Here is a 22,649-nt window from a genome sequence, read left to right as displayed (position 1 = left end):
AGAAAGACGGAGACAGTGAACTGCTCCTATCCGGATCTCGCCCAGCCCACAGACACGGTGACACCATGGGGACGAAATCTCTCGAGTTCAAGGTGCGCAAGTTGCAGGCCAACAGCACCACCGAAAAGGACCTTGCAAAGAAACAACCATCGCGAGTCTATGTCAACGAGGAGGCTCTGCTCGAGCTGACCGGATCCAAAGACGGAGGACGGGCAATTACCATTGAGAAGATCGATAAGAACTCTTCTGAAGACCAGCCCGTGCGACGGGAGGCAACCCTATGGAAATCGCCAGAGAGGATAGACAAGGCCAGTGTCCAGCTGTATGATGCCTTTAGAGATGCATGCGGCTACCAGGCTGGAGTTCAGGTCAAGGTCACAGTCCAGGAAGGGAAGCTCCCCGAAGCCGAAGAGGTCGTCCTCGAAGAGCTACCTCCCGAGAAGGCTGGCAAAGATGCAGAGACTGCCGCATCTATCGACCCGTCCGATCTTCCCGGCTGGGAGTTCTTCCTTGCCGGAAGGCTTTCTATGATCGAGCATGTCCACGCTGGTTTGACGTTCAAGAATCTCTATGCTAGGGGTCCGCAGAGGTCGTTCGTGGTGGCTTCGGTGAATGGGCGGCCAACCGGCAACGCGCGCTATTTGGATGGCAAGACGAAAGTCAGGATAGGGGCGCCTTCGCCCGCTGGCCAGGTGGACGGAGTGCCCCAGGGAAAGCTGGAGGTGACAGGTGTTCGTGGACTGGACGCTCAGATCGAGAAACTCCACGACCTGCTGTCTCAGTTCACCGACCCCTGGGTCTTTAAGGGCAAGCCTAGGTACCGCGGTATCGCGATTCACGGCGGTCACGGCACGGGAAAGAGCATGCTCCTAAACACCATTGCGGCTACTGGATGGGGCACAGTCTATCGCATCCAGCCCAAGGACAAGCTTGCCGATATCCAGGACATGTTCCAGAAAGCTAGACTTGAACAGCCTAGTATCATCCTGATCGACCAACTAGAAAGGTTAATCGACAAGGAGAGGAACAACCGCACCTCTGTGATACAGGCCCTGTGCGAGGCACTGGACACCTTGGGGGCTGACGCCCAGGAAACTGGCGAGATCCCCAAGGTAGCTGTCGTCGTCACTTGCTTAGATTACACAACCGACGTCCCCGAGGATCTCAAGGATCCTGGGAGGCTCACAGGCGAGGTGTACCTACCACTCCCTGACGTGGATGGCCGCAAGGAGATTCTTGCCTCTTTCAACCTGCGCGTAGCGCCCGAGGAAGAAGACGCTCTTCTTCGCAGCCTCAGCGAACGCACACATGCCTACAACGGCAAGGATCTCCGGCGTATCGTCGACGAAGCCGAGTTCATAGCAAGGACGCGGATCAACAGGGCAAAGAAGACGACAACACCAACATCAACCGAGGACGTGATCAGTCTTGATGATCAACCTCCAGCAACAGAAGAAGTATCAACCCTCCTTGAGTCCATGCACCTCTCCCCCTCCAACGCCAGCACAACCACCACCCCAACCTCCTACTTCCTCGCCTCCGACTACGAAGAAGCCCTCCGCCTCGTTCGGCCCTCTGCCATGCACGACGTGAACCTCAAGCCGCCTCCCATCCACTGGTCTGATATCGGCGGGCAAGCCTCCGTCAAGGTTTCTCTCCGACGCGCCGTGCGCATGTCCACTGAACCCGTCCACGTGTTATCTCGCTTCTTCGCCCGTCCACCCAAGGGGTTTCTTTTGTATGGCCCACCAGGTTGCTCCAAAACCATGGCGGCGCAAGCGATGGCGACCGAGTCCGGCCTCAATTTCTTTGCCGTCAAGGGCGCCGAGCTACTCAACATGTACGTGGGCGAGTCGGAGAGGGCGGTGCGAAGGCTGTTTCAGAGGGCGAGGGAGGTGGCGCCTAGTATGATTTTCTTTGATGAGATTGACTCTATTGCGGGGCAGCGGGCCGGTTTTGGGCATGGCGGATCCTCAACATCTGGGGGAAGTAGCAGTGGTCTGAACGTGTTGACGACCTTGCTCAATGAGATGGATGGCTTCGAGGCTTTAACGGGCGTGGTGGTTCTGGCTGCTACCAACAGGCCGCAGGCGCTGGATCCCGCTTTGCTCCGGCCCGGTCGCTTTGATGAGCTGATTTATGTTAGCCCGCCAGACCAAGAAGCACGCGCGGCGATATTTAAGAAGGAGGCGGAGAAGAGGCAGATGCTGATCGGTGAGGAGGAGATCGAAAGGTTGGCGACTATCACGGACGGGTTCTCGGGCGCAGAGATTAAGGGGATCTGCGCGGTGGCGGGAACGAGGGCTTATGATCGCTATCTAAAGCTGGATTCGGTTGAGGAAGATACAGCGGTAGGTATAACGATGGAGGATCTGGAGATGGCGGCTAAGGGGATGATGAGGCAGATTACGCCCGAGATGATTAGAGGTTTTGAGCAGTGGGAGAAGCAGTTCAGGAGGTATTAGATCGGGGATTTCGCTCTAGACAGAATATTGATTCATAGATGAAAACGGATGATAGACAAAAAAGGGTTCTTGATCAATTTTCTATATACACCGTCATCTGTGGATTCCGTCTAAGTCCATCCTTTGATTGTCAAGACGATCATTTGCGGAGTAGATGAAAACCTTAGTGATGGATCAAATCACCAATAACAAATAAAGACCGTGCTATCTGTCACTCGAGCTGCAGAAACAAGCGTAACCTACTTCTCCAACATCTCCCGCCAGGTCGATAAACGTTGAGCAGATTGGGCCAGACAAGTGACAGACAAGAAACAAGAACAACAGACAGCGGGGGGAATATCGGAATCGAAAGAAAGGCCATGCTCCTCCAGGTCAAACAATCCATCCACTCAGAAACTCCAAACAGAAGATCAAAGACGTGCCATCAAAAGTAATTAATACAACATATATGGCTTCCCAAAACCAGACCGGATTTTTTTTCTTCACACAGCAACCCAAAGACACTCGTGAGAATTTGGCCTAACCACACCAGGATAGACAACCGTATCTAGATGATCGCCCGTACAATCCTGGTTACTGCAACAGAATAAGGCAAGCTTGCGAACATTAGCAACTTCTTTTACCCAGGCCATTATGCAGAACAGAGAGAATGAGATACCCGGTACAGGTTGGGTTAGTTAAGGTTAGACTTGGAGATATATGTACCTATAATGCGAACAACGAAGTCCCAAATCTGGCCTAGACGCAGCAACCGAAGAAGCCAAGTGAGTGGAAGCTACCTAAGCGAGGAGCTCGTCTTTGTAACTGAAAGATTCCGAATTCAGGATCTTGGTTGTTATGCACCAACAACTCAGTTTCTGTTCAAGTTTATATTCTTTAGCTCGAACACATGTATCTCCGTCCTTTGTGTTGCGCAGTTCAGTCACAAATACTCGGGGCTGTGAGAGTAGCTTGTCTCTTCCGCGACAGTGCTATCAACCGAGACTCTTCAGTCTAGGCCTCGCTGGTGGGCAATGGATTGTATGTTCACATCTAACACCTAGCATCTTTTCTAGTCACATGCTAGGTGTAGCTATTTCTTCTTTGACCTACAAGGTGAATTTGTGGTTGTAACTATAGCAGACTTTTGTTGACTTTAGCTAAAAGCGTTACCCAAGTCATGCTCCTGTTGTACAAATCAGTCAGTATATCGAATAATACGCGCAAGAAATGATCATATAGTAGCAGATGGTTACTACCACTTACCTTCAGATACTCAGCTCCCTTCTCCTGATACTCCTCCCTCGTAACTTTAGCCCTTTGCCAATCTTCGCTGCCCGCCCAGCCGGCAGCGCCCTTCCATGCGTCGAGGATGGGATCCTTCGCCTTGCGGACGGTGAGTGGGGTGCCAGCCGGGAGTAATGGCATAAGGCTAGCACGCATTCTCTCGTCAAATCCTTGGAACATGGTATTTCCACCGGTTAGGAAGATATCCTTGAGGAACGAATCCCGATCGAGCCCCGGGATACCAACCAGTCGCTGGTTCAAGATATCGCCAGCAATCTCGATTATACCGGCCTGATCAACACCAGCAATAGCACTGGGCTGGAAGATCACCTCGGGTACACGGATGCGCTCGACATTCAGATGGAGACGATGCGTTTCTGCTGGTGCTGCTGCATCGAACGGCCTCGGCCCGTACCGGAAGGCATGCAGGAGGGACTTTGTCCAGTCGTTCTGGGCTTCGAGTGTGTGCTCATACGTGAATTCCTTGTCGTACTCGAGCAAGTCTTGCTCCAGCGCGCGGACCGACGCTTCGAGATCCTCTTCGGCTTCCTCCTCGTCATCGCTGTCACCCTTGTTTGCGCCAATGGCCACACTGCGGTAGACACCCCAGTCGGCGTCATCGGCACCGAAGTCGTCATCGTCACCGCCGCGACGCCGCTTGCGACCGGTGGTCGCGGGCGTATCTGAGGCAAGGTTTGCCAGGTTCTTCATCCGTATTTGGTTAGCCAGTGACTTGCGGTTACCAAGATCAGCCTTGAGGCGATCGCGCTCTTTAATTTGAGCTAGCTTGGCAAGACGAAGCTGGCGCTTCTCCTCAAGCCATCCTTCCAGATCGTTGGTCCGCCTCTCCTCATCCAACCTGGCTTCTTCCGCTATCCTGGCCTTCTCTGCCTCCTTCTCAGCCTTGGCCCGTGCTCGAGCATCGTGGTTCGACTTCATCAGACGTTGTTGCCTCTTTTGCTTGAGTCCCGCCTCATCCAATTGGTCATCAGGCACATCAAGCAAGCTGAAGTCGGGAGCTTCTTGCTCTTCCTCTTGTTCGCCTCCAAGATCTTTGGTCCGTGCCCGCTTGATGGATTTTTCCAGCTCCTTGACCATCCGATCCAAAGCGGCTTCATCCTTCACCTCAGCATCATCAAGGATGCGCTTGATCTCCTTCTTGGTCGTTTGTTCCAAGATTCTGCGCTGGACGTCCTTGTAATACTCGAGCTCTTGTTCCTTCTTCATCAGTCTTTCCAGGCGCATCTTGGCGGCCTGTTCTTGCAGCCTCCGACCGCTTTCCTTCTTCCTCTCAGCTATCCGGGCCAGCTCCTCCTCTGTCTTTTGATTGATAACTTCCTCCGTGTAAGGATATTGAACAATGCGTTCTCTGTCCTCAAGTCCAGTCCACTCCAGATAGTGTGCTAGTTCACTGTCGTAGTCTTGGGAGACATAGCAGAAATCCCGAACCATATTCTCAGCTTGTGACGAGTTGAGTTTGCCGGGGAATCCATAGTAGTACTTTAGCTTTATGAGTTTCAGCAGATATTCCGCGGCATGCCAGCCGCCCCAATTCAGCCTCGTAGCCTGGGCTAGTAATGGCTTCTGGTTGTAAACCGGTATAAGATGGGTAGCGCTGTGTGATGAAGAGACAACGATACCGGTCTTGCCTTGGTTATGTCGGTATGCGAACAACGAGTCAATTCCGTACGTGAGGGAGGGAGCGCCGTAACATTCAAAGATAATTTCGGTCATGGCTAAGCAGAGAAATATGGTTAGCAGAAAGAACGGGAATGATTGGGGGTTTGGCCTACATTTTCTCGAGTAGGGCAAGTTTGCGACAGCCTCGGTCATGACAATCGGCATATCAATCGCCCCATCGACACCATTCATGCCAAGCTTCAAGAAGACGTAGTCCAGCACGTGCTCCATAACATCCCAATTGCTCACAATACCGGTCCCAGCCTCGAAGGCGTTCCGTATGTGTCCTCGTGCAGATGTGTCGGCATAGCAGTCTTGGCCAGCAAAAGAAAAGGTCTTGCCTAACTTTCTATCGCGATACTTGGCCATGATTGGGGGAACGGCTAGTCGGGGGGCATTTTCGAAAGACCATCCCGCTCGAACAGCCCAGGAACCTGAAGGTGCGATGATAGAGGTTAGCAACATACGTCGGCCACGCTCCATTGGGGAGAATCTACGTAGGCGAAGGGCCTAAATCATGAGATATGCACTTACCATTATCTATGACGATAGCTGGATTTCCTCCAGATTGAGCCTTCGCTCGCTCGTATCCGTCCGACTGTGGCTCGATGTACTTTTCGAATTTGGCTTCCTTGACTGGGTACAGGACGGGATCAGGAAGAGTCTTCCACATTTCCCGCCTGCTGACAGTATCATCAACTGCGGAGGGTGCCATAATGAAATAGTATCACTTGGATAGCAGTTCAAACGGAAGGTATATTCGAATGGAGATATTCTCTAGGTGTGTCCGGTCGGTTGAAGATCGTGGAGCTGGCGGGAGCTCAGCGCTGAAGCAGTGGAATTCGTCGGGTCAAGCGCATTCTGATCCTCGCTGGATCGGGCGATGAAGGCCGGCAAAAGGGCGATCGGACCGAATGAGAATCGGTGCTGAACGGTTGTGGCGTGTCTAGAACGTTTGATGGAAAGTGGAAAGAAGGGAAAGCAGCAACTTATCGACGCGACTGAGTGTTGGCAACGATCTGTCCGGCGGTGCTTCTGTTGCCTGCCACAACCTCAAAGTCCCGTCGCGGGTGGTGTCCCATTGACGTTCCGTCTTATAGTGGCGCGGCTTGGCGCGTTCCACCTTTTAAGCTACAGCGACCTGGGACCTGGAGCGGCATCCTCATGCAAGGGGTGGATATGGGGGAGCAACTAAGTTGAAAATAGGACTTGTATGACAATCAGAGTTCAGTTACCTGGTGTAGAGGTACTTCAAGTATGGTATTTCATTTCAATGATGTCTGTTGGGTATCTCTTTGATTCCGCTATCTTTCCCCGAGATAGGTAAGCTTGATTCGATAACGACCACGACAGAGAATATCAAGACGGCTCTTTCAGGTTGTCAGTAGCTACATTCGAAGAGTTAGCATAAGCATTGAGGACAACCTGGAAGTGGAGGTTCTGGAGAAACCACTGTGGCGCGATTGCTACATACCTTCAAGGTGAAATAGCACGTTAGACTGGTAGTTCTTGAACATTTGCGCAACCAGCTCAATGTTCATGTTTTGGATGTTGATTTCCTAAAGAACAGTTTAGTAAACACACAACGTCAAGGTCGATTTGTGACCAAAGTTACCTGCAAAGCCTTGTTCATTACAACTACAGCCTCGTTGAGTTTTTCCTAACAAATTTTGACGTGAGCATCAGTGACAGTCCCGGTGGTCTTTGTTAGGTCGTGCATCACAACCGTGCTAGCAACTGGAGAGCTTACCACGTTGGTAATAATGCGTGACAGCAGCAAGTTCTGTTGATGCTCATGAGGGCTCTCCTAGATTCCTGTATGTGAGAATCCCAGACAAAACAACGTGGAATGAAATTCTACAAACCATTGTGTAGGTAGTCAAAGCCGTACATCCACGTATGAACCCAAGATTGATGATGGTGATGGTGTCAACAAGAGCTACAGAACCAGGCAAGGTGTGTCCAAAAGGGTTCTCGATGTTACAGGCACTGCACTGACATGTGCCATGCGTGCACTAAACGCGACCAACTGGCGGGGCATTCACAAGCCATAAAACGCGATGGAAGACGTAACCCGCCTAGAAAGTGGGGCGGTATGACGCGGCAGAACTAAGAACCCCCTGCACCTGGGCTCACTTACCTGGCAACACCGAGACACCTGCAGCAGCTTCCTTCCGGCAGGCATACCGCATCGGTGCCAGCGCCTACAGGGTGACGGGAACTGTGATCTCGACCACCTCAAGTTGAAGCTCTCTCCAGTCTCGCCTCTCCCTTCCAACCTGACTGTCAATAGAGCGAAATCACCTCTTCGACACTTAGGTACCCAAACGGTCCTGCCAACTATCAAACATGTCAAACCAAACTCCAGAAGCTCAAGCTGCGGCAGCCGCACATCTCAAGCTCATCGAGCAGCTTGACATCCATTCCGTCCACAAGTCATTTCGTAACACCCATTGGCGACCAAACCAGCGCCGCAACAAAAACATCAAGACCATACTCGGCGACGCGCAACGAAAGGAGGCCAGTTCCATTCTTGCTACACCCCAAGATGCCAGCGGCGCCGCCACGCCCGCCCCGGTTGGCGACGACAGTCTTTCCACCAGCGGAACCTCGACACCAGTCGTACCTTCAGCCAACGGTGCGAACGCGAATGGCACAACAGCCAATCTGGCACAGGCATCTAGGAGCTTGTCTAAGCTGGTGCTAGAAAAGAGCCTTAACGTGCCAGCAAAGGGATCGAACGGGCTGGCCGCGAGTCTGTCCTCGGCACCGGTTGCGACGTATACCAACATTGAAAGCGCACCGAGTCTCGCGCCGATGAAGCGCTACTGTGATATTACTGGGCTGTCGGCACCGTACATTGATCCTAAGACCAGGTTGCGATATCATAACGCGGAGGTGTTTGCTATGATCCGAAGTCTACCGCAGGGCGTGGGAGAGCAGTTCTTGGAGGCCAGAGGTGCTCACACCGTGCTCAAATAGTGACTACCTAGGGAGCGCATTCTTGGACCTGGGCTGGCTGCCTTGTCATTTGGCGCTTGTTGGCCATGGTGTGGGCATCTCGCACGCGCTACGTCCGGGTCGGAGGGACATTGAAGCATCTACAAACTTGGATGGGATATTACAAGGAGGCGTTGAACAGGACTCGGTTTCCAAGGCGTTAAGGGACAAGAAGGACCGATTGCAAGGCGTTTTCATTTTAAACAGAACAAGGAAGGGAGCATTGTTGATGTGATGTTATTACTATTCTCACAAAGAATTAATCTAATCGCAGAAGAATGTGCGACCAACAAAGTCAAGTCCCAACTACGTACTCGCTGTCTTTCAACAGCAAGATACAATCGACACTCCGGCTTAATCGTGATCATTTGCTCTTTGCCCAAAAGCTCGAAAGCTAACCGACAGACCACCGAGAACGAACGGGAGAGAAATCGAACTCAGATTGCTCTAGCAAGAAGCTAGAGCCGTCGTGGCAACGTGAAGGGAAAGGAAATGAATAGTACCTACCGTAGCTGACCAAGATGCCCCTGATGATAGCAAAATCATGTAATTAAGCGCCCTGGTCCATCATTAAGACCATTACATGCTGACAAGCATATAATACGTGATCGAGGCGTGGTTTCGGAACAAAACTGCCATGTTCGCTGTTCTGAAACGCCTTCATCTCTGCGCGACAACTGAACGTGAACAGAGAACGAAAAGGAAAATTTCCCGAAATTCGAGAAAAGATGCTTTTGCGGTTCGTTGGCCCCTCCAATCCTGACCCTCAGAACCAATCACAGCTACAGAAAGCTAAGCCAAAGTGGATCTGTTCCTGCCCGCCCTGTCGGCAGGCCCCCGAAGCCGCTAAGGTCCGATTGCTCTGCCGGCCGCGTCCCTGGCGCGGCGTTGATGCAAGCCCCTTGATCGCATCTTACCTTAGCACATCGTCGAACGAGACCGTTTTCGATCGCCTTTGCAACAACTACTAGTCAGCACTTTCACAAGTCAGCGTATTTACGCTCTTTACTATATACTACATTATCTTATTAATTCATCGGCGAATATTTTCGCTTCTTCACTTCTTTTCGCGCTGCCTCGAACCCCCATCTAGCTCTTGAGCTAGCTATCTTCCGCCCCGCCCAAAAAAGCTTCCAGGCCACCACCATCAATATGCCTACAATGTGGTTATCCGACTCCCAAAGTGAGTTGAACCCCCAACCTGACTATGGCCTACGGCACGGACTGCGAGTATATGATACTAATCTTTGTCTTTCTCTCTTTCTAGAAATTGGAGTCGCCTTTTGCTCTGGCGGTATGCATTCACCATCCCTAGTTCCCGAATCTCCCTCCTCAAATATTCCTTTCCGAACCTCGGTATAGCTCCTTGCCAGACCTACCTAGCAGCGATTATGTACGGGAGCTGGATCTCTTTGCGCATTGATGCGCCACCGGCCATGATTTGAAAGTTCTTGGCGCGCGAACGTTGCGCATCTGTCTGTCGTGGGATGGGTTGAACATACACGCTTATATGTTTTTTGGGAAAAGAAGGGACCAAAATAAACTGACGGGACGAACTCTCAAACCAGGTGGCTTTTTCCTCATCGGCGGTGTTCTCCTCTTCTTTGACCGGGCGATGCTTGCCATGGGCAATGTATGTTTTGTTTTCTCACCTTATCTCCCTGCTGTCTATCTTCTTCTTCTTCTCCTGCGTTTATATACCTACCAACACTTCTGACCTCCACAAAGATTCTCTTCCTAATCGGCCTAACTATAATAATCGGTCCCCAAAAAACTTTCACCTTCTTCGCACGCAAGCAAAAGGCCAAAGGCACGGCTGCCTTTTTCTCTGGTCTGGCTTTGATTTTGATGCGCTGGCCTTTGATCGGCTTCTGCGTGGAGCTTTACGGGATTATGGTCCTCTTTGGCGACTTCCTGGGAACGATAGCGGGTTTCGCGCGCAACATTCCTGTTATTGGACCTTATATCGGCACCGCGGTTGATCGGTCTGGTGTGGTGGCGAGGCAGAATGCGGATTTGCCTGTTTAAATGGAGGGATTGAGTGTTGAGGGGAAAAGGCGAGGGCGCCGTGGCATAGTGCAAACGTGCCGAACGAGGATATGGTCTGGCCATGGCGCCGCTCTTCGAAAGCTCACGAATACTCGCTTTGCCGTTCGGTTGAATGACATCGGAGGGTCGGGCGCAAGACAGGTTCAGCGCTCGCGCTATGAAAAGGAGGGCAAAAGAAAGAATATGAGGCGAACGGGAACATGAACGAAGAAACGACGGTTGTGAAACGAAAAGGGGAGGGAACGCCTATGAAGGGTCTAATGCCCACGATCAACATGCACATTCACACAAACGGCGTTGGAGCGAACTTTGGGATACCCAAGTTGTAATATGAAGAGGGAAGTATCGGGCTTTCTTTTCATGCATAATTGTGAGAGGAAGAATCAAATACTATAGATGGTTTGGGGGGTTAGATTGTCTACAAAATCACGATATTATATAACCCCAATGATGCACAACGGACGACGAACGTTTTTCACGACCGGCAGCTTCGACTGGCATATGGAAAGGCAAATTCCGCCAAAGTGTGCTGTCAGTTCCAGAAAAAAAAATTCCCAAGGGCCTATGCCTGTTTAAGGATATCATCCATCCAGTACACCAGTCCCCAATACTCCTTCACAGGAAAGTCTTTCGGTTTCTTTTCCGTCTTCCCATCCTTCGTCTTCCTTGTCTTCATCCCGTTTTCATTTGTTTCTTGTTCAGTGACTCTTAAGACATCCAATCATCTCATCCTTCTTTCCACTACCTCCCAACATAACTTAGTATCCGGCCTTGATGAGGTAATCGGCGAGCGCCTCGACGGTCTGTGTCGAGTTGCCGGCGACAGCGTTCTCGCCGTAGTGGGCGACGAGGATGGCCTGTGTTGTCTTGACGATGATGACGCCAGTCTTGCCCTATTTTTGGGGGGAAGAAAAACCATCAGTAAGCTTGAACATGCGAGGCTTGGAAAGGGGATGCCTGGAGCAGCGCGGCCGACTAAAGTTCGGGCGGCAGAGGTTGAGACATGATAACGGGATAGAGATAGTACACACCTGGCGACCGTAGACGTGACGACCCTCGATGTTGAAGGCAACGTAGCGCTGACCGGCAACGTGGAGACCCTCGGCGAAAACCTTGTCAACGTTGGGGCCCTTGCCATTATCACCGAGGACGGCGGAGATGAACTTCATCTCATCGGCGCTCAGCTATAATACGTCACAGATTGTTAGCTTTCCCTGGAACTTTGGCGCCCGATACATGGTCGGGGGGTCCTATCACGCCATCTCTTTCTCCAACCCCGCTCTCTGCTTCCCCGGTGCAAACAGCCTCCCAGACCAGGATTTCTCGGACATTGTAGATGTCCGACCGTTTATGCGCCCGAAGGAGAGACAGAGATGAGGGCAGGGAAAGGGCGCGGGAAGAAATCGGGGGTAGTTGGCGAGACAAGGCGTACCGTGAAGCCGGGAGTCGCAGCCCAGGTGCTGTCACCAGCGGCGCTGATGATGGCGGCCTTATCGATGTGGCCGGTGCCAACAAGGCTATATGTAGGAGATTACGTCTTAGCTCATCATGTCCATGTCCGTTTCCATATACAGGTGGTTCTCCGCATTCTTGGGGCCGAAGCCGAACAGCCATCAGGCGCAGGCAATCACACCCCTAGCAGTCGATGGCGTCGCAATTCGTTGTTTTCATGGGTTCGGGTGGTTTCCAATGGTATATCGTACCTCGAGTCAACATAGGCTGTTCAAGACATTCGGGGTTAGCTTGCTTGTTCTCCCAGCTTCCGTCGAGGTGGGGTTGGGCGTGAAACAGCTCCCAAGGACGGGAAGAGGGCCCAGGCGGAAACAGGCACTGACCTTGCCAGGACATTTTGTCGGGATTTGTGTGATGTTGGTGTGATGGAAAGGACTCGGTGGTTGAGTTGGAGGAGGAGTGTATCGACAGACAACGACGACGAAGAAGCTGGCTTTCGGGCAGGATTAAAAAAAGGGAAACCCAAACAAACGCGGTCCGGTTGGCAAAGGGGGGAGGGGGGCCGGTAGTCTTTGGGGGGGCTAAGCGGCGGCGGAAGATAGCGGAGCGGCGACTGGATACCTCTATGGATTGGATGCGAAAAGGGGAAGCGGTGACATGACAGTGGAGGGGAACGACTCACTGGTCCTGGGGTTCTAGTGGGCTAAACCGGGAAGCCAGCGAAGGCCAGCTGGTGAATGGGGCCGGGTAACGGTGCCTGGTGGTTGTGGATTCCCGTTGTGGATTGAAAGGGAAGCTCTTGAGAGGAGCCCCCTCACCAGCCAGGCCCCTCCTCCTCGTCACTTCAGCGAGGTGCCCCGCCGAAGGAAGTTGGACGTTGACCTCTTCGGAGTCGCGGAGGGGTTCGGCAGGTGATACTTGGGCATGTATCTCTTTAACATACGATCGTATAAACTCAACACGATGATTGTTAGCAGACAGCCTCTAAGACCAAGCATCCTTCCATCGACTCCCAGCGGCATTTCCAAGCTGGATCGACGGGAGCAACCGAAGTGGTCAACAGTGGGCCCCTCTTCAACAAACAGGTGGCAGCTTCTTCTTCATCCAGACTTGGAATTCTTCACCGTTCTTTTGCAGGGCCATGGAATTCCACGACCCCATTCCGCCTCATTGACCGCCGAGACGGACAGCAAGAAGAGTTTGCTGTCGTAGTCTCGACGTTTCAGTCTGACATCAACAACAGTATGAAGATATTCTGACGGACGGCCATCTTCTCTGATGCTGTGCCCCAACACCATGTCGAGTTCATTGCTCCGATGCCCCTCATTCATCTCAACAAAGAGGAGCAGCAAAGTACGCCGTTGTCTGCATGCATCAGTGAAGACGATGACGGGGTTGGAAAGCACAGAAAACAGTTTGCATATGACGCCAAGAGGGTCAAGCATTCGGATCCATCCCGCTGTCGTCCCAACAACAAGCGGAGCTCCTTGAATGCAGACGCATGCTCTAGCGTTCGGCTTGCCTCGTGGATGTCGGTTAGTGCACGGCGAATCAGAGATCCATTCAGCACCTCTTTCCTCTAGACCTCCATTTCATCCAACATGACAAACTTCAACAAAGAGACGACGGGACCAAGGCGCCAACAACAGGCACAAATCCCTGAGGTATAAGCTACCTATCTAAAGGTATGGTGAAAACCAACGGTTACCTGTTCAAGCCGGCAGCTCCTATGTCATACGAATCTTGACTCAAGGGTGTATGATGTCCAGGGTTCCAGTCAGGCAGGCTGTCGCTGACTGGAGTTGTGCATCTTTGAGACGTAGCCTCGACATTTTCGGATTCATAACCGGCCCCTTTTAACATCATTAAACCGACGTCTTGGCACGCCGGTGGACATTGGAATTTCTGCCCTGAGAATCTAAAGCCTGGTTCTGACAACATCGTAAAAGACGTACACATGTAAGATACACCGCATACTTCGTACTACTTCGACAGTCATTACCAAGGACAAGGCAGTCATCACCCAAATCCGATGCTCTCAGCACAATGAAGCCCCCCTTGATAAGCTTGCGAGTTTGCTAGGACGGACGGGATCTCATCGTCATCTCCACATCTGCACGAGGCATCGTTTGATACGGTTCACAATCTCGACATCCACGGCGGCGTCAAGTCAGCAAATAGCAAGATGCGGCGAAACCAACGACATGTCGTGGCATTGTTGCGGTTGTTTGATGCTAGGGTCTCGTTCACAGATCGAACGACGCCTCCCTCTTTGTCCGCTAACTCCAAACACAGCATAGGCTAATAATGGCTACACATCCTTTGCAATATCGACTTAGACATGATCCAGCATGGTCTATCGAGGCAACTCCTGGGATTGGTTTCGGCGTGCCCCAATCCTCTTTGGGGCAGCCTCATATCCTTTATGGAGACCAGGATCCCGATCATGGCGCATCTCTCCCCGTTCCCGAGTCCGAACCATCGTTGGAGTAGTGTACACGGTGGGAGTCATCAACATGAGACACGCCCAAGCCGGGAAGCAGCCGAAGAAGGCCATGCTAGGATAGCCCTGGAAGTGGATCTGTCGCGCCCCTTGCATTGTAACACACATACTTATTGTTCCAGATTGTCCAATGCTGGACAAGGGAAGCCTCGACAACTCTCCACCTGCTCGTCAGTTTTCTTTCCTCTATCATCAACCCCAGATTCCTTCCAAGAATTCATCTTCATGATTTGGGCAATATTGAGCCATATCCCTGGCGGTGATCAACCTCACTGGGAAAAGCATCAAGGGCCTCGGCCATCTTGGTTGGACAATGGCCTTCCAGAACACGGGAATGCTTGCGCTCGATCAAAGCCTGCCAACGAGCTTTCATGCGATCCTCGGATGGCTTTTGGGCTGGCGTTAAAGGCTTGCTAACACAACAAAGTCATCCGAGGCTCTAGGTAATTGTCTCCTTTATATCCTCATCAATATAGCTTTGTTAAGCGCGCCACTACCTTTGGCATTCACCCATCCTGGATATTGTGACCAGGATGGCTCCTTTAAATCCTTCTTCTCTTTGGGTCGGCAGCGTCCTTCTTTAGCTCAAATGCCGGTGAGGTGATTCCTCCTTCTCAATTCGCTCCGCCATTTCGCCTTCGGTGATTGCTACGATTCCCAGACGATAATTCGAAACAAACATTTCAGGGTCCTACCCGGCCTATCCAGGTACCATCGGTGGACATCCGTGGTTGAGCCAGGGCACCTAGCGATATTAGCGGCGGACGCAAGGCCTGGAGCCCACTGCCAAAGGCATGACGACAGCGGGCACCACGATGAAAGGGGCTAAGCGGCCCAGACCAATCGACCTCCCCCAGGGTTTTGGCCGACATCGTGGGCTCCATCCAGGAGTCAACAACGAGGGTATTATTGTGCACGGCCATGACCCATGGGCCTCCTTCATCCCAGGACCAGGTTTTGTGTCAGGTTCTGCCCTACGCAACGCAACTGGACGTGGCCGTCCTACTCAAAACCGCAATGTCTGCCACTTCTCCTTTCCTGGCAGATGGAAACCCTATCTCGTCCGTCGTCTGTCTCGCCAGGTTCTCACTCCCGACGTTGTCGCCGCTGCCATAGCCGTCATGCCGCATCGACCAAGCACTTCGGCTGGACCTGGATCCTTCAGGTCAGCAAGTTCGAGGTCAATTAGTGAGAAACGCAAGTCGAGGGACGACATGCTACTCACTGTGGATGGGTGGAGGGGGACTGAAAGGCTGAATCCCTTACGCATGCAACCATACGTGATGGATATCAGAGGTGGAAACCTGCCAACGCCAGAGGCGAGTCCGGATCAAGCAGCAGCATCCAGTATGACTTCGTTTCTAGCTCCAGCCCCTATGACTGGCCACGAATCCTTCATGACCTCAATGGAGGTTCCGATCGGAATGGCTCTGGGAAGCCCTTCGCAAACCTCCTTAATTCAACCCAGCTCATGGCAACCACAAAGCATCACACCACCTCGAAGGACTCCTTCACCACCACCGCCACCGCCAGCAGCAGCGCCGCAAATGGTGCTTCAGACAGCGCCTCCAGCACCCCCTCTTCAGAGACGAAAGACGACGAGACAAAGAATATTCGGAGCCCTGTTCGGGAGGGGAAAGCAGTCAAATACAGCAAAGGCTGCCGACCTCATTTCTGCAAACAGTTCTGCGGTTTCTCTGTCGTCAACAAGCAGTGGACGGGAAGCTGCTGGCAGTGCCGTCCCACCGAGGAACCACGCGATCAGTGGGAAAAAGGGACAAAAGCATGTCCCACTACTCGTTAGGTCGAATACAGATCTCCCAACAACTACTGTGCCTGTCGAGCCACGGCAGCGGAGGCAGCCACCACCACCGCCGGTGCCTCCAGTAAGTTCTTGGAATGACCGATCACGGAGTATTGCGCCCAACTCGGAGACTAGTGCTCCCTTACGACTTGACGTGGAGATTCCGAGTATCACATTGGATCGATACAGCGTCATGTTTAGTGGAGTCTTGAACCCGCAACAGCAAAAAAGAAACAGCAAAATGACACTCCTGGAGAGGCGTCAGGCTACGCTCGAAAAGCTCAAGTCCGTCAACGACAGGGCCGTGGCTCAACGCGAAGAGGAGGTAAAACAGTTCCGTAGGGCAAGCTCGCCCCAGCCGACACGATCACCATCTTTTTCAACTTTACCACCATTACCAGGCCGTCAACAACTTGCTGTTCCCCCAAGTCCTCGATCACGTGCACACTCGTCGCCAGCCGTTATTCCGTCACCAACGGTAGATGGTTTTTCTGACTACTTGCAGCCATTGGATGCTCCTCCCCCTCGTAGGGAGAAAAAGGGAGTGCCGATAATCTCGCCGCGGACAATAAAAGAGCAGGAACGTGCCGATCACAAGCAGAGGTTCCTGGAAGCGCAGCAGCAGCAACCGCAACATTCTTACCAAGAATCTCAACCGCAGCAGAAGGGCAAATCAGAGTATCTTCCTGGTGACGAAAACACCTCTGCCACCCCCAGAAAACCGGAAGTTTGGGAAGAACAGCAACAGCATCAGTCCAAATCGGAACAGGCTTTCCCCCCACGCAAAGACTCCCATTTCGCGCCCGGAGATTCCACCCTCATGCTCGATACCCCTAAGAGCCCACCAGCACAATTTCTAGACGTCTCGAGTAGTCGCCAGTCGAACGAGCCGAAAATCGCCAGCCCCTTCCTTCTCAAACCAACCGTCTACCAGCCACCCGAACCGCGGGAAGTGGTTTCAGTCCTGTCAACACGCTCACCCACTTCACCGCCGCCGCAGTCGTCCATGCCAGAAACGACTTCACCTCCAATCCTTAGCCCCGAAAGCCCGTCCCTTCCCACAGCCTCTTCCCCCCTCTTACCTGGTCACAAAGGCCACACTCTCTCCCCCTCCGTCGACCTCGCCGCAGCCGCCGAGGAAGAAGCCGAAGAAGCCAATCCCATTGTCAAAGCCGCCGTCGAGATCTCCGTCGCCCGCACCATCAGCATCTCCCGCCGCGCCGGCGCCCGACCGAAACGGGTTGTATCGTGTGCATCGTCTACACTACCATCTTCTCCTCCGCCATCTGGACAGCAACTACGACGCTCCCCCTCGCAGCCCCCCACCCAGTCACGATCGGGAAGACCACCTCCGACCCCCCTTGCCCGCAGCGCCTCCGTCAGCGCCGGTTCCCTGCAGCGCTCGCGCTCTGTGAAAGCCAACCAAATCACCATCACGCGCGCGGGAACGCTCAAGGCGCGAGGGCCGGGGGCGGCACCAAAGCTGACGACGACGACACATGACCTAGACAGTGTGGCGGAGACGAAGCAGGCTACGCCGGTGTTGGTGGCGCCGCCACCGGCATAACTCTTTATCAACAGTCCTTGCTTGGCGCGTTCTACTTATGGGGCTGTCACTCCGGGGACTGCGGGGAGTGGGTTGCTCAAGGAGGTGTTGGCTAGGTATAGGAAGAGTGAGAGGGTGAAAATTGTGACGAGAGATGTAGCGGATTTGAGTAATTCCCCGACAGCGTTAGGGACGATAATGGTGTGAAGGTGGGGGTGGGAGTGAAGCCGAAGGCCGCGGTCGTAGCCGGGAACAACTCATGATGCCGGAAACGGCTGAAGCGAGATATGTCAGTGTTTAGTCTGACGACGGGGCTGCAGTGGCGGCCGCTGGTTAGTTCTCTGAGTCCTTTTTCCGTGATCTATCACGGATCTTTCAAAAGGTTGTTCAGGGTTTGCATTACGAGCAAAGGAGGTTGACGTGGCTAAAGAAGCGATATTAGTTGTTTTACTTTTGATTCTGGAAAAACAGTACATCATACACCACTTAGAACTTCTCTTTTGTATTTATTTTGCATGACGGAGTAGCGCTGGAAGAGAGGACAGGGCAGGCCAGGGCCAGGCGGAGTGCTTTCTATATCTTGCAAGTGGGCAGGAAAGGAAGAAAAAGTTGTCTGGTACGACTTTACCTTAATACCTAGTGTATGTATCCTACGAAATATATTGATAATGTTTCCTTTACATGAATCTTTTGCATTGATATCCAGTCACCTACCTGGTCGGTTTTTCGATTTCCTTCCAATTGTCTTTGTTTTAAAATCGTTATTACATGCCCCAAGAGATTTGCCTACGAGCCAAAACAAAAGAGAGTCGAGAAACTTGGAAGCCAATGATTACTACATACCCATTCCTCGTTCATCTCCTTGCTTCAAACCCGGCATCCTCTTTCGGCCATTGCTGGCCTGCTTCCGTAAGTGAATCATTCATTGCTTCCTTTTCTGGTTGGCAATAGTATTTTTCCTGCACCCGGGTATTGCCTTCTCCATAAATACACCAAGTCCTTCCTCCGAGGCGGGACCTTCCTTCCAACTTGATAAGGGCCGTCAGGCAGGTACAGTAGGTGAATGCCCTTCCCCGACACGTTCCGTCCTTCCCTTTTTGTGCAGATGACAAAACGACTTGCACGCCTGTCTACCTAGACTGGATGTAGCGAAGAATGCAGAATATTAACAAGGAGTGTCCATATGAATATCGTGATGGAGCGGAAACACTGGTACATATCCTGTGGCGTCATGAGAAGCACCAAAGTCATGTTTTTGTGGCCGTTGAAATATATGTTTGGAAGCACGATATGACAGAGAAAGGGCACGGCTGGGTTCCTTTGGTTCTGATATTTATTCTTATCTATTCCCAGTACCCCTGTTAATCAAGACTTATTCTTAATGCGCCCAGATGAAGGTGTTTATACTCCTACGTGGTCTTCCTTCGTCATTCAAACGTGATTTTAGAAGCTTATACACACGCAAAAACACACACGCCAACACACAACGCCCGAACTTCTACATGGTGACATTTGCCTCGTGTTTCCTATCGGTTAGACACAAGGATCACTCTGCACCAAAAAAATCACCAAGTTAATCCAAAGGTGAAAGGTAACGACTTCGAATTATAGAGATCAACCCGCAACGCCATGGTGAAGTGACAAAGCCAAGAACCAAAGTCCAAAGAATAGACGGTATAAGAACGCCGAACCACAGCTCGACAACAGATTGGCCATCGACACTGGTTTGCAGACCCATACTTTCCACCATTTAATCTGTTGTGCCAGCATTTTCCTATATAGCTGCTTGCTGAAGTGGGAGGCCATCCGGCATGCCTGAGTTGTTATCCGCCTGCAATTGCCTCTGAATCACCTCCGCCGTCCTCGCGTCCTCATCTGTGCGAGATGCCGCCGTATTATAGGGATCCCGGGAAGTTCCACCCATGTGGTGGTCACTTCGGCTCAGGCCGGCTACGGCTTGCGCGGCTTCCTCCAAGGATGCCGACGGAGCACTGGTAGCGGGAGGAACCTGCTGTACAGCTTGGACTGGATCAGGCGCAATGCCGTGAGGTACGGAGGGTGGTGGAGGCGGTTGCTGTTGCTGAAGTTGCTGAGTGTGGGGGGTTGCTAGGCTGATGTTCGGAGGAGGTTGTGGGTAGTCACCCTGGACGTCAATGAGTCGATTTTGCAGGTGAAGAATGTAGTCCCTTAACGCGAAGTTTTCGTTCTGCAGGGCCTTGAAGCTCATTTCCATCTCGCTGTAATCTCTGACTTGTTGCTCCAACTTCTTGATGTAACCTTCTTTTCGTTGACGAAATGCTCTCTGTAGTAGTAGCCCATGATTAGCTCGATACATTGGAAAGTTGTCGCAGCTGAACGACTGCTAGCAGTATTGCAGTATTGCATGTTGGCCTTCGTCACGCCATTGCGACTAATCCAGATGCAGGCCGATGATGCGATTGCGGCATCGGTCATACAACTAAGCTTACCAATCTTCCAGAACGCAAGGGATCGGGGACTACTGACCTGTGCGGCGCGGTTTTGGGCAGCGCGCTTCGACTGTGACAGTTCTCGTTTGGACTTCCTACCATCACCAGCGCTATCGCCCGGACTCACGATTCCCATTTGTGATACACCAACAGGCGTACTGGGGGCAGGCATGGCACCTTGTTGCTCGGGTTGGGGAGGGACGCCAACAGGCATCATTCCGGGCACTGGTTGATATCCGTTTGTGGGGCCTGACTCGTGAGTTCGTAATTCCGGGTGCAAATGTGCTTCGTGTGGGCCAGTTGGTGGATGATTGTATCCATGGGGCAGAGTTGGTGGTGCTGCTGCTATGGGCGAGGTCCGACTTCCTCCTTGTCCGCCACAAGGCGAAGTTGGGTGATTTGGGTAAGCTGCGATTTGGTAGGCGGCTTGGTCGGTGTGGTTATTTGCTAGAACAGGCTCAACCGGTGAATCGCGAGCCCTCGGCTCTGGATGGATAGATGGTGTCAGTATATCCCAAGCAGTGGCTTAGGGTTGGGTCGGGATGGTCTTGAAGAAGATAAAGGACATCGTGAAAAGAATAGCGTGTGATGCAGGAGTGAACGATTGAAGTAATTGTGTCAAGGTAGTCAAACAGTGTGTTGTTGGCTCCTGGAGACGACAAGGCCAATATCGTGGGTGCAGTGACAGATAGGAGCTTGGTTGAGCTTCAAATTGGAAGGGAAAGAGAGAGCGCATGGGTTTTAAATGTGTATGGAAGCGGCCGCGACGGCTGGCAGGCAGAGATTAGATGTATCTACAACCTCCAGCCGAACATAACCCAACTAGCCGGTCTTGTTGATGTTGGCTTGATTTTGGTTGATACGTGGGATGAGTGGTCGAAGCGCATGTAGATGGCCGCGAGCGTGAAGGAGAGGTGCATGTAAGTGATAGGGGTAGTGACAAGATCACGAACCTCGTCAGGGTGAGTTACGTAAATCAGGTGGGATGCAAGACCACTGGTCTCGCATTCTCAGGCCCTTACAGAGACCAAGAACTCCAGCTTTATGCGTAAAAGAATAGTAGAGGATTGATGGGCAGTGAAAGAACGAGAGCCAAGGTGAAGGAAGGGTTTATGTCCAGGAGGCGTATAACGCCTAGAAACACTTCCAATACTCGAACAGTAACATGAGATAGGACGGGGATGAGGAAGACGGGGCTCGGAGCGACCCTTGCTTAAGGACCGGATGTGCTGACAATCCTCGATTTGGCCGCAACATGATTGAACCAAAACCACGATTGTCTGCCGTGCAGCTGAGGTGCTTCCGAGAACCTTTAGATAGTATCTCAAGAGAGAGAAACAAGCCTTCTTCAAATCTGGGAACATGGCAAAGTACCCCACCCGAGAGTGAGAAGTGTTGTAAGCACTTGCATGTTGTCGGGTATCCAAAACTCGACTCGTGGCCTTGATCGGCATGGAAAATAATATATGACGGCTTGGACGATAGGGCAGGGGCTGGAAACCTAACAGATGATGGGAAAGCACTCACCCATTTCGAGGTTTGTCGACATGCTTCTCTATGTGACTGTAACGCTTACCAGAACTATTAGGTCCGCAAGTGGTACAGCAGGCCCGCTCCGCAGACCGGGGACTATAGACTGCGGTACAGGTGGGCAGATATCTTGTGCCTTTGTGCTAGGTACTTGGTGTAACCGCAGGACACTTTCTGAGAAGCCGGGGCTGGATGTCAGCAATGTATCAAACCAACCTGGTGCGGGCTTTTACCTCTACGGTTTGTGCAGATTGTGATGATGGCCTTATGGGGATTGATGCAGAAAACACCCTCAAGATGACGGGGTCAGGTCAAGTGGTAGGATCAAAAGTGGCGCCGAGGTTTGAGATAGTTGAACCAATTGTTGAAGCGATTATCGGGCCCAGTTCAGCAAGTGATGAGAAATCTGTCCCGTGTGAGAAAAGGTGCCCAGTAAAGTGCTGTGAGGGTTTCCGGAGATCTCGACCAGCTTGTCTGCTGAGTGGATGATGGTGCGGTAACACGCAACGGCGCCCTCTGAATAGCGTCGCAAGGGAGGGTGGATGGGAGCGAGGCTCAAAGCTGGAGGCGTGGAGCTGCTGTGGTGCGATGTGGTGTGGCTGTTGGAAGCAACTTGGATGTGTAAGTTGACTCAGCAAAGCGGCCGAGGAAAGATGGAATAGTATAGTATGGTTGGAGTATGTATGTAATCGGATCCAGAGGAAGTGGGAAAAGTGGGCGGAGATGGACGGTCGACAAGGGAGTTGCAATGGGACTGCCTGGGTGACAACTGATTGCCGACTGGAGTGTTTCGGTAAAAAGTTTTGGCTTTGCTCAAACCTCGAAGTCACTGCAGATTCCCATTCACACAAACCCACTGCAGGACTGACCCTGAAAGTTACGTTCA

General features: G+C 52.1%; 7 protein-coding genes across 7 annotated transcripts; 3 read left to right on the top strand and 4 right to left on the bottom strand.

Annotated features, from left to right (window-relative positions):
- Positions 1-65: 65 nt before the first annotated feature.
- NEUTE1DRAFT_78991 (uncharacterized protein) lies at positions 66-2,465 on the top strand (the record flags this gene model as incomplete). The annotated part of the gene is made up of 1 exon (XM_009851127.1): positions 66-2,465. The coding sequence occupies one exon, from the start codon at positions 66-68 to the stop codon at positions 2,463-2,465; it is 2,400 nt and encodes a 799-aa protein (XP_009849429.1).
- Positions 2,466-3,459: 994 nt separating this feature from the next.
- On the bottom strand, positions 3,460-6,126 carry NEUTE1DRAFT_60307 (uncharacterized protein; the record flags this gene model as incomplete). The annotated part of the gene is made up of 4 exons (XM_009851126.1): positions 3,460-3,630; positions 3,711-5,467; positions 5,525-5,845; positions 5,946-6,126. 4 exons carry the CDS (start codon positions 6,124-6,126, stop codon positions 3,601-3,603), a joined length of 2,289 nt encoding a protein of 762 aa, XP_009849428.1.
- Positions 6,127-6,655: 529 nt separating this feature from the next.
- Positions 6,656-7,309, bottom strand: NEUTE1DRAFT_60304 (DASH complex subunit DAD4; the record flags this gene model as incomplete). Its single annotated transcript, XM_009851125.1, has 5 exons — positions 6,656-6,799; positions 6,886-6,970; positions 7,027-7,071; positions 7,162-7,218; positions 7,277-7,309. 5 exons carry the CDS (start codon positions 7,277-7,279, stop codon positions 6,771-6,773), a joined length of 219 nt encoding a protein of 72 aa, XP_009849427.1.
- Positions 7,310-7,696: 387 nt separating this feature from the next.
- NEUTE1DRAFT_121028 (uncharacterized protein) lies at positions 7,697-8,878 on the top strand (the record flags this gene model as incomplete). Its single annotated transcript, XM_009851124.1, has 1 exon — positions 7,697-8,878. One exon carries the CDS (start codon positions 7,761-7,763, stop codon positions 8,391-8,393), a length of 633 nt encoding a protein of 210 aa, XP_009849426.1.
- Positions 8,879-10,284: 1,406 nt separating this feature from the next.
- On the bottom strand, positions 10,285-12,432 carry NEUTE1DRAFT_116423 (profilin; the record flags this gene model as incomplete). Its single annotated transcript, XM_009851123.1, has 5 exons — positions 10,285-11,353; positions 11,492-11,644; positions 11,893-11,977; positions 12,164-12,179; positions 12,296-12,432. 5 exons carry the CDS (start codon positions 12,306-12,308, stop codon positions 11,219-11,221), a joined length of 402 nt encoding a protein of 133 aa, XP_009849425.1.
- Positions 12,433-15,230: 2,798 nt separating this feature from the next.
- On the top strand, positions 15,231-18,081 carry NEUTE1DRAFT_128614 (uncharacterized protein; the record flags this gene model as incomplete). Its single annotated transcript, XM_009851122.1, has 1 exon — positions 15,231-18,081. One exon carries the CDS (start codon positions 15,231-15,233, stop codon positions 17,784-17,786), a length of 2,556 nt encoding a protein of 851 aa, XP_009849424.1.
- Positions 18,082-19,355: 1,274 nt separating this feature from the next.
- Positions 19,356-20,503, bottom strand: NEUTE1DRAFT_121024 (uncharacterized protein; the record flags this gene model as incomplete). The annotated part of the gene is made up of 2 exons (XM_009851121.1): positions 19,356-20,067; positions 20,271-20,503. The coding sequence occupies 2 exons, from the start codon at positions 20,448-20,450 to the stop codon at positions 19,540-19,542; spliced, it is 708 nt and encodes a 235-aa protein (XP_009849423.1).
- Positions 20,504-22,649: the final 2,146 nt, after the last annotated feature.

Source organism: Neurospora tetrasperma, assembly GCF_000213175.1.
Source record: "Neurospora tetrasperma FGSC 2508 unplaced genomic scaffold NEUTE1scaffold_2, whole genome shotgun sequence".
NCBI lineage: Eukaryota > Fungi > Ascomycota > Sordariomycetes > Sordariales > Sordariaceae > Neurospora > Neurospora tetrasperma.
This window is presented reverse-complemented; position numbering and strand designations above follow the sequence as displayed.